The sequence below is a fragment of the Myxocyprinus asiaticus genome, chromosome 50 (genome assembly GCF_019703515.2).
Source record: "Myxocyprinus asiaticus isolate MX2 ecotype Aquarium Trade chromosome 50, UBuf_Myxa_2, whole genome shotgun sequence".
NCBI lineage: Eukaryota > Metazoa > Chordata > Actinopteri > Cypriniformes > Catostomidae > Myxocyprinus > Myxocyprinus asiaticus.
In genome coordinates, this window is record NC_059393.1 from 24330198 (window position 1) to 24345612 (window position 15415).

The window sequence follows — 15415 nt, forward strand, 5'->3', positions numbered from 1 at the left end:
ATCAGAAACAGAATTATACAGCTGTAAACAGGTACATTAATGCATATAAAATCAAATTGTCGTTTGTTTTGTTGATTCAGTGAGTTTTGCTCATAGACGGTAAGACAATTATTTACATTTATAAACGATGAAGGATGAAAGTGACGCAGTTTGGTTTGATCACTTTCAATTCAAATCCAAAGTTTTCCTCATATGTGAACATCAATGTGAGCTGAAATGGGATTATTAGTACATGTTTTTTGCTATTTTAAGGACCGGATGTGTGTCAAACACGTCTTTATCTCATGATCAGATAACGATGAAATGTTTGTTTAGAAATGTAATCAAACTCTGGCCTACATTTTACAATTATGTAGAATCTACAAACAGAATAATCTGTGATTCAGATGTTTTTATTTTATAGCTTCACTCCTGTTTTAGAGATTTCTCAAACCGGAAGTGACTTATTATTTAATTATTTTCAAATGTTATTATTTATCGGCGGTTTTATTATTTATCGGCGGTTTTATTGTTTTTCGGCGGTTTTATTGTTTACAGGAAAAAGGAGAGGATGCAACAGAATGATTGACTCAATGAATACTGTAGTTCATATAAAATTTATAGTCAAATACAAAAACAAAAATTATAAATATAGCCTTTTTTTTTTTTACAATCTAGTGTTTCTTCTGGATCTATTAAAATCTGATTTGCACTTTAAAATGATTTTTGTTTAATCACTAGTATGATTTATTCATGTGGATCATGCAGGGACTTCTGGGAACACCAGATTTTTTTTTTTTTTTTTTACAGTAATTTTAACAAGTTTACTGTTAACATCTGTATATAACAGATGTGTATTTGTACATGCTTGTGTATGTATAATATATTTATTTATTTATTTATTTGTCTTATTGTGTATTTCTATATATACTTATATTTTCTATTCACTTTATTTTTATACTATTTTTTATTATTATCTCTGTCTTGTATTGTTTGTAAGTTTCTGTCAGCAAGACAAATTGCTTGTATGTGTGTAAGCACACTTTGCAATAAATCTCATTCTGATTCTGATTAAAATTGTTTATTTTCTTGTTAAATTTGATATACATTTTTACCTTTAATCATATGGTAAAATCATACTTTTTACATCTAAAAAAATTGCATGTATTATCTTGTTAATTTTTTAGTTTTTACTGTATTTGTTACGGTAATTCTCCTGAACAGTTCAACCCAGCTAACATAGTCACATTGTGACGACATAACCAGATCGGACCATGTTGGTTGCAGTGACAAACCTAATTACATTACGCAGATGTAAGTTTATATTATTGTATGTTGTTGAACGCGATGAGTATATTTTAGTCACTGCAATGCTGCCAGTATGTTTAACTTTAAACTTGGTCAATATATTCACAGACTGTGTTTTAAATACCGCATGAACAGGGTTGTTGATCTTACATGGAAGAAGGTTGGAATAGTTTGAGGGCGAGTAAATGACACAATTGTCTTTTTTTTGGGTGTACTTTTCGGTTTTATACAACAGTTCTGGTCCTCGAATCTGATTGGACGAGATGTTTCATGAGTGCTGATGTCTCAGAACATCAGCACTCGAACACTTCACTGTTTGTATCACTCCGCTTGTGTTCATGCCGTTCTAAACTAAAGTATAAGAGCAGCACAGATGTCTTTTAATTTATCCCTGTGACATGAAGTCATCGGATTACTACTACTACATCACAGCTGGGAAACACAGTTAAACTCACAGCTTCAGCATTAAGACATATCACAACAGAGAGACACAACTGACTGAGTGATTACACACAAACTTACCTGATACTATCAGATACTGGATATATAAACATTTAACATGATGGAGGAGAGTACACACCGGATATCATGAAATACTCCGGAGACCCACCACTCGGACGATTATTTGTAGTGTGTTATTTGTGTGACAGTCTTTAGTTTTTCCTCTTTTTTATGTACTTTTTGCTTTTATAGAACAGTTAAAAAAACATCACTCTTGCAATCGTGCTGTATGGCCCTGAATCAGCATGGCTGTGTTTACCTGCAGCACTCCGTCGCATCACAGCTGTGCTGATATAGGACCATAAAGCACTCTTGCTCGTGTGATATTGCTTTTATAAGACCTTCATCACGGAAAGGAACGATAGGACGCAATTGCAGGATGGGTTTCAATTGATTGTTAGTAAAGATTTACTCCATCCAGCATTCTTTTGCTCTATATATGTCTTGAAGTATTGTTTTATTGAGTGAGAAATCACTTTAAATATGATTAATTGCCCGAGCTTTTCTAATGATTCTTAGCAGATTCAGACCGTTTAATCCGTTTGATCTGTTCTTCAAAAACAGTTTACACAAAAGAGTGATTCATTCCCAAATCAGGAATCTTTAATTCTGATTCTATACAACCAACACAAAAACGGGACGCACAACATGATTGCTGAAATATTGTCAGGGTAAATATTTCTCATCTGCTTTGTCAGACAAGGATTTACCAGATAAGTTTTACTGGGTCAAAGCAGAAATGTAATTGGGCTTGTGAAATACTAATACAATAATAATCATCAGATCATATTTATTATTAAATATAGACTATCTATTAAAGATGATGACATACAGTATGTTGAATACAGGACACTGATTTGTAAATGTGCATACTACAGCATTAAATAAGTAGTGATTAATAACAATCAACAAAACGTTTAATATGTGATTAATTTCACATTGCTTTTATTAGTTCCATTGTAATTATATTAACATTAAATGTGAAAGCAGCTCAACAAAAAAACACAAATGTTGTGTAGTAACACCAATATAACTGCTGAAGAAAGTCTAAACTTTGTTCAGTGTATTGGACGTTTGTATTGAGGAGGTTTGAAAGACTTTGAATTAAATGTAATTAGTCTTTACTGACATCTAGAGGAAACACAACAGTTTTGTGTGCCATGTGGTGAGATATATATATATATATATATATATATATATTCAATGGCACAAGAACAAGAGGTATTACACACAGTCACATCATTTATAACATAAAAGTTGGCAGAAAAAAAAGTACATAAAATTCAGTGCTTTTAATACATTACATGTTTCCATAGTGTGAAAGTATGCATCCTAAAAGTTGCACACTATGCAGAGAGTGCCATCTTGTGTTCAAAGCAGGAATGATCCTCTTTCTTAGTCCAATAGGTTGTTATAAATTCTCATCTGAGCACAGGACAGCAACCAAAGACCAAAAATAAACATTTGTAAATTAGTAAGATCTTAACATTTGAATTTGACTTTGGGAAAATGAATAGAAAACTTTGTAAATTACAGCTGATTAACTGCGTCTTACAAGCAAATAATGTCACGTTCATTTTAGAGATACATTTGTAATATGTGTATATCAGATTTTATTTATTATTTTCTACAAAACTTGTTTTTTAATACGTTTTCAGTCACCAAATGCTCAGACAACAGATACAAGAAAAAAAAAACTGTGCAATAAAAATATAAATGCAATTTATTTGACAACTAAAATACATATTTTGATATGATCATTTTAGAGATAAATTTGTAATATGTGTATATCAGATTTGTTTTCAGTTTTGGTAAGGAGTGAGTTGTTCCAGCTCTCAGTGAAAGGTCAAAGGATGAACCCTAAAATGTTCAAGGTTTAGTGCATTGATGTAAAGATGACATTATATTACAGAATGTGAGAGTAATATCACTGTACAGAGATAATCACTCAACTCAATGATCTACAAATGATTCAATGCTGGATAAATTCATTATTTTTCATAACTCACAAAACATTTCCCTGACAAACGAACTTACAGATGCCGGCCGTTATGAGTAAATGAGATGAAAATAGAGACATTTCAAGAACCTGAAAACTGAAAAATCTTATTAGAAGACATTGTAATATACTGTAATATTTACAGCACAATATTTGTGTTTTACTGAATATAAAACCTGATTATTTACTGATAATTTCCAACACGCAAAGTTTAAATAAAATCTCCCACATGTTGTAAATTAATTCATAATGTCATACAGAGTTACACTGTTGTGAGACTGAGGAGTCTAACAGTATTTTAGCATCGTAAATAAAATGACTTGTTTTAAACACTTAATACATATAAAATAATAAAAACCACATAAATATAAAGTGAGGACAAACATACTTTTCCCTTTCACATTAACTTAAAAAGAAGGCTGAAAGTTAATGAGATATTGCCCTCTTTCAACTGTTTTACTTCAATGAAAGATCAAAAGAATGAACAATGCAGATTTATTTTTTTTATTTTTTTGGCATATATTTTTGTGCACCGCTGTAAGTGCCCAAGTCAAACATTTCATTTTTGCACTCTCAACAAATAAAGTAAAAAAAAAACTTGATATTTGGTATAAAACGTAATAAAAAGTTTTTAAAATCTAACATTTCCATTTGTCATGAGGCTGATGCACTGTACAAAGCACATTACATTATAATACAACTAAAGCCACACTGAGTACAATATACTTCACACAGTGTCAAAGACAGAATGGTGATATTGTACTTCATTAATACATCCTTGATAACAGCTGCAATGTTTTTGGGAAATACAGCACACATCTGATCACTGATGACGTGTAACATGTAACATGTTCCAATAATAAAACCATGATAATGTCATATCAAAACAAAACAAAGACAAACAGAAAAATGATTTTTGTTTAGAAAAAGTTACTTTGAATTTATCTGATTAACAACTGTAATGCACTCAACGGGGTTCTCAACAAATACTTGACATTTGTTCATCAGATGATATAGAAATTAATGCTCCAATAGATCAGATATTCTCAAACTGCACAACTCGACTTTAGAAAATTACTCTAAAAATATAAAAAAATATAATTTTATCTCTCATGATAGTTCTTAAGAGCTTGTTTTTTTATTTCTCATTAAGTTTGATATAACTTTGCTTGTTTAAGACTATTTCAAAGTTCATATACATTACTGCTTCAGGATTGTGGAGTGCTGATATCTCATGTGCTCACATTATATAAAAGCTTTAAAACTGGCCTCTTGACTCTGAAACACTAGATTCAGTTTTCAAAAAAGTACTCAAACTCATTTATCTTTTATGTGCTTGAATTTGACTACAGGTTTGTTTACTAACGATGCATATCATTAATATAATAACATGCTTAGATGAGGGTTTTGGATTGTATATTTATCTTAACTACAGGCACATTAATAGTTCTCAAAATGTGGCACGTGTGTGTTGCTTACAGTCCTTAAGAGAAATAAAAAATTAAAAGGAACATTTACTTGTTCTTATTTGATCAAATGTTGAAACTCTCCTGAAATGTTTGAGAACCGCTTCAGATGATCTGATGAAAGACACATCCATCACTGTTCAGAAAGCTTTTCTTTACACAGAGAATCAGATTCCAGTACTCTGATAATTAATCAACTCAAGACTAGAGAAAGTCTGTATGAGCTTTTTGTTTCTATTAAGCACCAAATCTTTCCAGCAGCAGTAAAATTAAACTGTTGAACCGCTTTAAATGAACAAAACGCCATAATCATATACGGTTCCCACCGACAAACACAGCGCAGAAGAGAATATTTGGAAGTTAAGATAAAATCTAGAGTAGAAAGTCTTCTTCACAAGTTTAAGGCATGAGTCTGATGAGTTTATGATCATCAGTCATCTCAGTGTATCCTCTCTCCATTTTCCTGAAATATTCATCAAAGGAATCTTGTTCTCTCCACCATCCTCCTGTAAGAAAACACAGATTCACAGAAGATAAAAGAAATGAACAGGATTTGTGTTTCAGAAGGGCAGAAAATAGCTCAAACTTACACAACAGACATTTACTGTTGAAGTGAATAAAGTCTTTTTTTTCTCCCATTTGTCTCCCCAATCTGGAATGCCCAATTCCCAATGCGCTCTAAGTCCTCGTGGTGGAGTAGTGACTCACCTCAATCCGGGTGGCGGAGGACGACTCTCAGTTGCCTCCACGCATCTTATCACGTGGCTTGTTGAGCACGTTACCGTGGAGACATAGTGCGTGTGGAGGCTTCACGCTATTCTCCGTGGCATCCACGCACAACTCACCACGCGCCCCACCGAGAGCGAGAACCACATTGTAGCAACCACGAGGAGGTTACCCCAACGTGACTCTGCCTTCCTTAGCAACTGGGCCAATTTGGTTGCTTAGGAGACCTGGCTGGAGTCATTCAGCAGGTGTGGTAGTCAGCGTCAATACTCGCTGAGCTACCCAGTCCCCCAATAAAGTCTTTTTTTAAATGTTTAGAGTAATTTTACTGAGAAAGTAAGAGTTGCACTTTATTTTACAGTATGTGTACTTTACAGTATAGTTCATTATACTTTATTAAAATGAGACTAACTCTCTGTCTACACTGGACGTGAGCGGCGCATTGCATCAAAAGCTGAAATACCAAATCTATCATGTTCAAATACATTTACAGATATAAAAAAGGCAGATGTCGATGGTATACGCTATTTACACCCCAGTGTCAGATACTACTTGCACCACATTTAAACACTAACATACAGTATATGAGCATCACTGCTGTGTGTTTATTGTGTTTATTTAGAGTCACACAGACACACTACATTAACCCTTACCACTAAACCTAACCTTAACCTTACCTTAGAAAAAATAACCATGTTTTTCTACAGTAAACATAGTTTCACCATGGTATTTTGTAGTAAATTTACAGTAGCCACAAAATGAATCATAGTTACTATATTATCATCATATTACACATACCATATTAGTCTTTTTTTGCTTAGTGCAACATGCTTACAGACGGCCGATTAATTGCCCTTGTGTTGAACCTAAAGGTACATTTAATTGTTTTATCAGTTTGCTCTGAAGAATAAGAAGTCCACAAATTCCCTTTTGTGTCAAGACACTTGGATGATTTGTTTCCCCAGTTAATGCTGTCAATCGTGACTAAAGTCTCGAGGAATATGTGTGTTAAACAGTCTAAAACAAAAGACTATTGATAGAGTTTGACTTTGATTTTACACGTGATCTCACAGGGATCTTATCAAACAATCTAACATGCAACAACTGTAAAACACAGAAAATAATCTCTGAAATCAAACTGATCTGAATCTGTTGTAAATTCAGAGTTTTCTGCAGGAAGAGAGACAGAAAGATTTAATGCACATACTGTAGTATCTTACCTGAACATTGTGCTGCATCTCGATGCCTGTTGAATAAAAACTCAATTAAACACAGATTTTCTTTGTCAGTTAGTTTTGATTATGAAAATAAACATTTTCACATATTTAAAGACTCTTTTTACTCATTTAATCTCATATTTTCCTCTTTTATATCAGCTGTATGTAATACTTGCCATTTTGTCCTCATCTTGAGATCTTACAGCGATAATAAATCACACCAGCAGTTACAGCGACAACCAGAACAACACCAACACATATTCCTGCTATATCACCAGAAGACAGACCTGGATCTGAAGTTTGTTTATCTGATACTGTAATGATGAAGAGAGACAGTCATTAGTGTCACTGAATGTGATCTGATCTATGAATCATCAGCTCTTTATAACAACTGAAGATCTGCTACTGCAATGTATCTCTATTGACAATAGAAACTGTTCAATAAATGAATGTGTTGAATCAATAAAAAGTACAAAGTGCTCTGATGAAAGAATTACTGAGTTGATTTAAAAAGACGTCGTGGGAAAATGCATTAAATGATGAAATCGTCCTCACCGCTGACATTAACACTGAAGCTCTTTACGCTGCAGCTGCTGCTGATACTGCTGCTGATCTCTAGTTGATAAAGTCCAGAGTCTGTAGTTGTGGTGTTTGTGATAGTGAGATCTCCAGTCTGATGGTCAATCTTCAGTCTGTCTCTGAATCTCTCAGCACCTTCATCACACGTCACATCTGTACAGCTCTTACTGGGATCTTCATTCATTTCAGCTATACGAGTGTCATTGAAATACCACGTCATCACAACATCTCCCTGTTTTACAGTATCATCAGTGTGTAGAGTGACAGAAGCTCCTTCAATCATCGACTTTATCTTCATTTCAGCACCAGACACACCTGAAACACACATGAACAGTTTCTTCTTTTGGGTGAAAAATCCCCACCATAGTAGAGGACAGAACTGAGGAAATGAAAACAATTGTGCACCTAAACTACTGAATCTTACCCACACATGTACAGTGGTGTTACAAAAAGCAACAACACCCCATGAAATCACCAAGATTTTTTTTTCAACATTTTAGGACAGAGAGAAATGACTCTGAATGTACATTCTGTAATGATTTATAGAGCATAAATAAACATTAATGCCCATTTCTTGAGTAGAAAAAGTTGTTACAAGCCTACTTTTATCACATCCATATAAAACCAGTGTCTTAAATCAGAATAAGGAGCACCCAATTAGAAGAATCAAGTGCAAATTAGTAGAAATTAATTTCGACTCGTCCCTCTTTAAAAAAAAAAAAAAAAAAAAAAAAACTAAAATCGAGGTTAGTGAGGCACTTACAATATAAGTGAATTTGTGGAGAGTTTAAATGCAGAAATGTGAAGCTTATAATTTTATAAAAGCACTTACATTAATTCTTCTATTAAAACTCTCCACAAATTAATTATTTGAGCTGTAAAGACAGATACTGAACCAATCAGCTGTGAGTAAAATTACATCCGTGTCTCTTAAAGCACACTTACAAATAAAATCTTAGAAATCCACAAAATTGACTCATGATAAATTATTTGAGAATCTAAATGTAGATTTTCAGCAGACTGTATTTTATTTAAACTTTAATTGCTTTTCATTTACCCTCTTTAGCCATAGCCACAAATATCTTGAAAATATAAACATAATATATTAGGCTATCTATAAAACAGCCAGTAAGATGGATTAATATGATACCTGCAAAAAATGATAGTTTTTTAAAATATTAAAAGCTCAAGATTGCTATGGAAAGGGGTGAATGCCACCCAAACCCCTTCTTTCATGGACTCGAGATGAACAAACAGTGTTTTACTTGAAGTTATAATATAAGCAATACACAAAATATGTCTTTTATAAAAAAGACAAATACATCTTATTATTGCATACCAATTTTTTGCATACAGTATTCTAAGTGCTCACTTTATAATTAATCAATAGTAGCCTTTTTTATGCTTTTTATTTTTGCATTTTTTTTTTTACTAAAAGACAAATGTACAAATTGTACATCAAGAAAGAGAATAAAAAAAATAAAAAAAACAATGTTATTTTGAATATCCGTATCAAATAACCATTCACAACATACTGTATAAATAACATGCAATTCATTCACTTACATGTTATATTTTATTTCAAATAAACTGGAAAGTTAAGGCATCACCTTTTTTTAAATATTAAATGAGATAGGACATCATACCTCGTATTTTAACTAATTTTGTTCAAAAATCAAGAATCTGAAGGAAACAATCTAAAATTAATGTATAATATTTTTAAGCAAATCCCATTTATGTTCACATTCCAGAGTTTTATTATTAAATGTTATTTGGTATATTTCTAAAATCATTTCTCTCCATTTTTGAAATTGTGGGGGTTCTGGTTTAAGCCAAATTTTTGTAATTGTCATGGAGAAACTCACAGCGGCAGGGATATTGACTCAATCACGGGGTTTATTAAACAGGTGAATGAAGCAGTGATGAAAGCAATAGCTGAGTCAATCCAGATACAGTGGTGATGCAGACAGCAGGTGAGTAATATCCAGACGGGAATAATGCGATGTACAGATGAATAGTTAACTCACAACAGTCTTTTGATATTTGCAGGTAACTTAAACGACATAGGAGAGTCCAAACACTGGAGGATAAACCAACATGAAACACAGACGAGGAGAACAATAACAAGGAAAGTATATTAACAGGCAAGCTAGACAAAACTAGGAAGTCTGTAGTCTCCGAGAAAACACTGACGAGAACAGACAGAGAGTGTGTGTGTGAAAGCTGGGTATAAATGCAGTCCTTAGTCACTAATGATGTACAGGTGCGTGTGATCGGAAATCCGGGGAGAGTGAGCGCTGTGTCGGCAGTGAGGGAGAGAGAGCGGAGTATGGAGTGAGAGAGGGAGTCCGGTGGATCCGTGACAGAACCCGCCCCACCCCCACCCCCCAAAGGGCGACTCCTGGCGCCCAAAGATGGATGAGGAGGGCAGGAGGAAATGGATGACAGGGAAGGATCCAGGAAGACGATCCGGTGGCCAGGGAGGTGACCACAGGGCAGGGACTGGGTCAAGATGCTTGGGAGGCGGCCACAGGGCAGGGACAGGCTCAGGAGGCCTGGGTGGAGTCAGCGGAGAAGGAAGGGCCATCATGCTAGATGGAGCCAGCGGAGGAGGAAGGGCCATCATGCTGGATGGAGCCAGCGGAGGAGGAAGGGCCATCATGCTGGATGGAGCCTGCGGAGCAACAGTAGTAGTTTCTGGGGTTGAGGGTGGAGCCGAGAGAGGCTTTACAAAGGCAGGCGGAGCAACAGGAGTAGGGATTGGAGATTTAGGAGGTGGAGTTTGTGGTGAAGCGGGCTGAGCTGTAGGAGACTCTGAGGGCAGAGCCGTGGAGGGCTCAACGGGGGCAAGTGGAGCCAGGAGAGGGTGGAGCTGTGGGAGGCTCGGATCAAGGAACCATGGATGAGAGCACAGGCATTGGCCGGGGAGCTGCCTCTATGGATGTAAGTGCTAGCATCGACTGGGGAGTGGGAGTCCTTTTCCTTCTCCTCCTCTTCCGGACAGCTGGGAGCGTTATTGCGGGAAAGGTCGAGGCTACAGGCGTTGGCTCGACTCCAGGGTGTGCTGAGTGACAGGTCTCCTTAAGCAACTAATTTGGCCGGTTGCTAGGTGTGTAGAGACACATGGGGTAACCTCCTCGTGGTCGCGATTAGGGTTTCTCATTCTAAATGGGGCGCGTGGTAAGTTGTGCATGGATCGCAGAGAGTAGCATGAGCCTCCACATGCAGAGTCTCCACAGTGTCATGCACAATGAGCCACTTGATAAGATGCGTGGATTGACGGTCTCAGACGTGGAGGCAACTGCAACTTGTCCTCCACCATCCGGATTGAGGTGACTAACCACGCCACTACAAGGACCTACTAAGTAGTGGGAATTGGGCATTCCAAATTGGAAGAAAAGGGGATTAAAAAAATAAAAAGGAACTGCAAGAAGGCAGAAGAAAGTACTGTAGTTCGACACACGAGGGCGTTTTAGGGATGAAACTCAGAAAATGTCTTGAGATAAAACCCTGAACGATGTCTAAAGGTGTGGTAACTGTGGTATAAGCGGAATAATTGACTCCGGCTCATTAAATTATTGAAAAATAAAGCACCTCGTGTATGCATAATTTGACAGTCCATCATCAGTTATTCCTTAATTATAAACTTCTGCATTTTAACATTACTACTTTAAAAATATTTTTGTGTGATTATAATACAACAGAGTCAAATGAATAAAGATTGCACATGATCTTTCTTGATTTCCTGACTGAAAAACAACATTTGTCCATTCTGTGCTTATAAAATGATTGTTCATATTATTTTTCATCACACCCTCTGCACTTTGAACTAAAAACCCCAATGAAGAAGAAATAAAAGAGTCAATAATAATGAGAAACTGTGTTACTGGATTTGAACCGCTTCAATCGAATATTCACCAGAACTAAAACTGTTTTAAAAATGTAAAGACACTTTAGTTTTAAACATCTGCTGTTCTGTTTTGTAATGGATATTGTGATAATCATGTGTTTTTAAAAGAGATTATATTTATATGTGAATTAATATACAGGTAAAGTGAAGATTATTTAATCATATTTGTTTTTAAACACTCATTGAATGACTCACCAGGTTGGACGGTGACAGTGAATGTCTTCTCATCATTGATGTTGTTGATGAAGGTCAGTAGATTATAATCTCCAGAGTCTGTAATACTGATGTTCTTGATGGTGAGAGATCCAGTCTGATTGTTCAGCTTCAGTCTGTCTCTGAATCTCTCCTGACCAGTCTCACACTTCACATCTGTACAGAACTTACTGAGATCTCCCCTGATTTGAGCTATGCGGATGTTATTAAAATACCATTTAATAAAATCGGATGTGTTATTCTGTAATCCAGTAACAGCAGTGCGTAAAGTAGGAGAATCTCCCCCCATCACTGACACTGACGTCTTCATTTCATCAACACCAAACACACCTGGAGACACAAATGAACAGTCACTCTTCAAGATGCACAACAGGAAAACACTGTGAAAATGATTCTTTTACAGGTCATATTGTCAAGATGACACAAACACAACAAGAACATTCACTCATGACACAAACTAACATCTTTCTCAAGTATGTCTTGTACACATCCATGCACACAATACAATCCACATCACATTCATACTGTATATCCCCTCCTCATGCATACAATCTGTACAAACTACTGATCAAGTAGAAATAGATCCTTGAGGAAACTACAGCAGGTAACTACTGTTATTCTGTGTATAAAACATCTGTGGGCCAGTTAAATATGCTGTCTGCTGAAAACCATTACCCTAATTACTGTGTAATGAGTTGAAAGTTCATTTTAACATGTTTTATCATAAAGGCAATTAATTTAGAAATTGTTTTGGCATTTCAGACCGCTGTATTCAAGGACATTTATTTGTTTTTACAGGTGGAGTGATGAACAATGTCTTGGTGTGACCCATTTGAGCTACATAAAGTGGCACCTGCTGTATATGTAGTGTGATTTAATGTCATATTAACCTCTTGTAATTGAAATCAGATACTGTAAGTTACACACATACTCTAAGATGATGAAAAATAGGAGAATAAGTGAATGAGCTCTCACTTGGGTGTAGTTTAGGAAAGTTTCCAGACAAATCCATTTGGGGTCATTATATGAAGCTGTGTCACTTTGTGAATGTTTTATCATTAATAGGAAGAATGTAACAATGTCTTACCAACATCGAGTAAAAAACACACAGCGAGCAAATAAAAGAGGAGCTTCATTTTCATCCGATGTTCTGGAAAAAAATAAAATAAAATAAAATAAAAGTGAAAATGGCGAGTGATATCCGATCCCGGAACTGAGCGCTTATGACACACTTATTTATTTTATTTATGAATCACTGATTTACATATAACTGATTTCTCATTAAGTCACAATAGTGAAGCTGCTGCGTCTTTGTATTCCTTAATGAGAAATCACCTGTTTTTGGTGAGTAATTGTTATCAATTCAGTCACCATAAGTCTGCATATACAGCATCACAGTGCAATACGACGCTGAATCCAGCTACTTATAGACCCTTTTCACATGACGTCAGTCAACTTCCGCTCTGACTCGAAGCGGTGTTTGTCCGGCAGCATTAGTGGAATGCTAGCGCATTAGCATAGCGGAGTTCACTCAGTCTCTTGTACATCTGCCACAAATACAGCTAGATGATGTACAACGACTTGCAGACAAATGTTTGTTTACAACACACTCCAAACTTAATAAAGGCGACAAATTCTTCATTGAGCAACACCTGTTTGATTATGACGTTAAATGTTTTTGTCTTTTCTAGTCCTTCTGTTAGTGAAGGTGCTAGGATAACGGTAGTTGATATTATCAATCTGTTAGCTTTCTATTTAGCAAATAAGTCTTTAGGCCCTATTCTTGATTAGGTTACTGTTGGACAGACCGCAAACTCTTGTTTCATATTACTGCTGTTAGCTGCAGATTCTGGATTGTAAGATAAGTCAGAAACGTGACACTGAGAGGGTGATGTCACAGGTCCATGAGAAGGTTCATCACCTTCAGGTTTCTCAGATCAATAGTTCTCTAACATTATGATTAGACAGTTAAGTTTTCTTTTGGTTGTGTTTTGCTGCGGTTGCAGAGACTTTGCAGTATCCCATGAAGTTCCAGTGTGTTTCTCAGTCTTATGTCACTGAACTCCAAAAGACAACTTTGTACATCTCTTTAAAAACAGAAGTGGGTTGTTTGAGGACAGTAAAAATAATGTTCAAAGCTTATACACTCACTGTAATCCTTAAGTTTATATTCCATTACTCTTTGTAGATATATGCAATCACATAGTGGCATTTCTGTTTCAAACTGCTCACTACAGCACTATGGGCTTCAAGACGTTGCTACTGCCTGCCAAGGACACAGGTCAGATATTAATATTCCTGACACTTGATGATGTTGGACTTGCATCATTATTATTGTACAGGGAATTGCTCCAGAGTGTACAAATGACATGGTGGTGTGTAAACCACTGGCAAGGATAAAGAATAGTGTCAGGACTGGTGTGAAGTGCACACTGTACAGAGCATATGATTGTGAGCCTGAATGAGCCCCCACTTGTACAGTGATTAGTATTTATTACTTTTTATTGAGGCCTTCAGTTGATATTATTATCTTTGGCAATTTATGATGAATTCTTAATACCAGGGTTTGGGGCAGCTTAGCAAACACTTTTAAAGGGAAAGTTACTGTATTCGGGCAGTTTGCATTACAAGCATGTACAGGGAGGTGATAAGTGTGGGTGTCTGCTATAATGTGAAAGGACGGGTGACATTATAATGAAATCTAAATTAAACTTGACATATCTCACTTTTATGTCAGGGTCTCTTCCAGATCCTCACGTCATGGCCAGTGGGGAGAAACTGAAAGACATCCGTCCACAACCGGGGATATGCAAATTGCTGCATGGGCTTGAGGGCCTTAATTTGGTGGACTCTGGCCCTGTGCCATTTGGGTCTGTGCTCTTTTAAAAGTACCCTACTGAAATAAGTAGAGACATTATTAAACACCCTGGTGCCCCTGAGTTTCCTCAGTTGACTGTTGATGGTTACAACTTTACATTTCCAATAGATTTTGAACCCAACTACAAGCAACAGTGACACTTGGAGAACATAAAGGTGTCACGGGAGATCTCTGCTGCTATTGAGGCAGAAACACAACTGCCAGCTGTGGACCCAGGTACGCAAACCCCGACTTACAGCCAGCAGATTCTGTGAAATATGCCATGTTCGCGGGGAGTCTTCCTCCAATGCCTTAGCAGTACACATTCTGAGAGGAACTCCCCAGACAGGCGCTATGAAAAGAGGGTTGGATCTGGAACCTGAGATTCTGAGGCAGTATTCAGATTTTTGTGATGTCTCTGTGACACAATGTGGGATCATCATCCACCCTGATGCATCTCACTTTGCAGCCAGCCCTGATGCTAAAGTCTTCAACCCAAGGGGAACACCGCCATTTGGGCTGGCTGAGGTAAAGAGTTGCGATGTGGAAAATGTTGCACAAGTTAAACACCTGGGGCTGGATTCATGAAACGTTCTTAAGAAGAAATTTCTTCTTAACTAACACTTTCTACTTAATTTCTAACTCAAGAGAACAGTTAAG

The 15415-nt window shown here is 36.2% G+C and overlaps 2 protein-coding genes across 3 annotated transcripts in view; one reads left to right on the forward strand and one right to left on the reverse strand.

The window, feature by feature from the left end:
- LOC127438923 (uncharacterized) overlaps positions 1 to 15415 on the reverse strand; it is an 81386-nt gene that overhangs the window by 28993 nt on the left and 36978 nt on the right. Inside the window, exons 3-6 of the mRNA XM_051694828.1 lie at positions 7752 to 8090; positions 7400 to 7510; positions 7200 to 7225; positions 5753 to 5759 (exon numbers count right to left, since the gene is read on the reverse strand). Of these exons, the coding sequence (XP_051550788.1) occupies positions 5753 to 5759; positions 7200 to 7225; positions 7400 to 7510; positions 7752 to 8090 (483 nt within the window). The remainder of the gene's footprint in view (positions 1 to 5752; positions 5760 to 7199; positions 7226 to 7399; positions 7511 to 7751; positions 8091 to 15415) is intronic.
- Positions 12258 to 15415, forward strand: part of LOC127439028 (SLAM family member 5-like) — a 54416-nt gene continuing 51258 nt past the window's right edge. Inside the window, exon 1 of one of the 2 annotated variants that reach the window (XM_051695030.1) lies at positions 12258 to 12502. The gene's annotated coding sequence lies outside the window, so the exon portion shown is untranslated. The remainder of the gene's footprint in view (positions 12503 to 15415) is intronic. The other variant, XM_051695034.1, reaches the window with a different exon arrangement.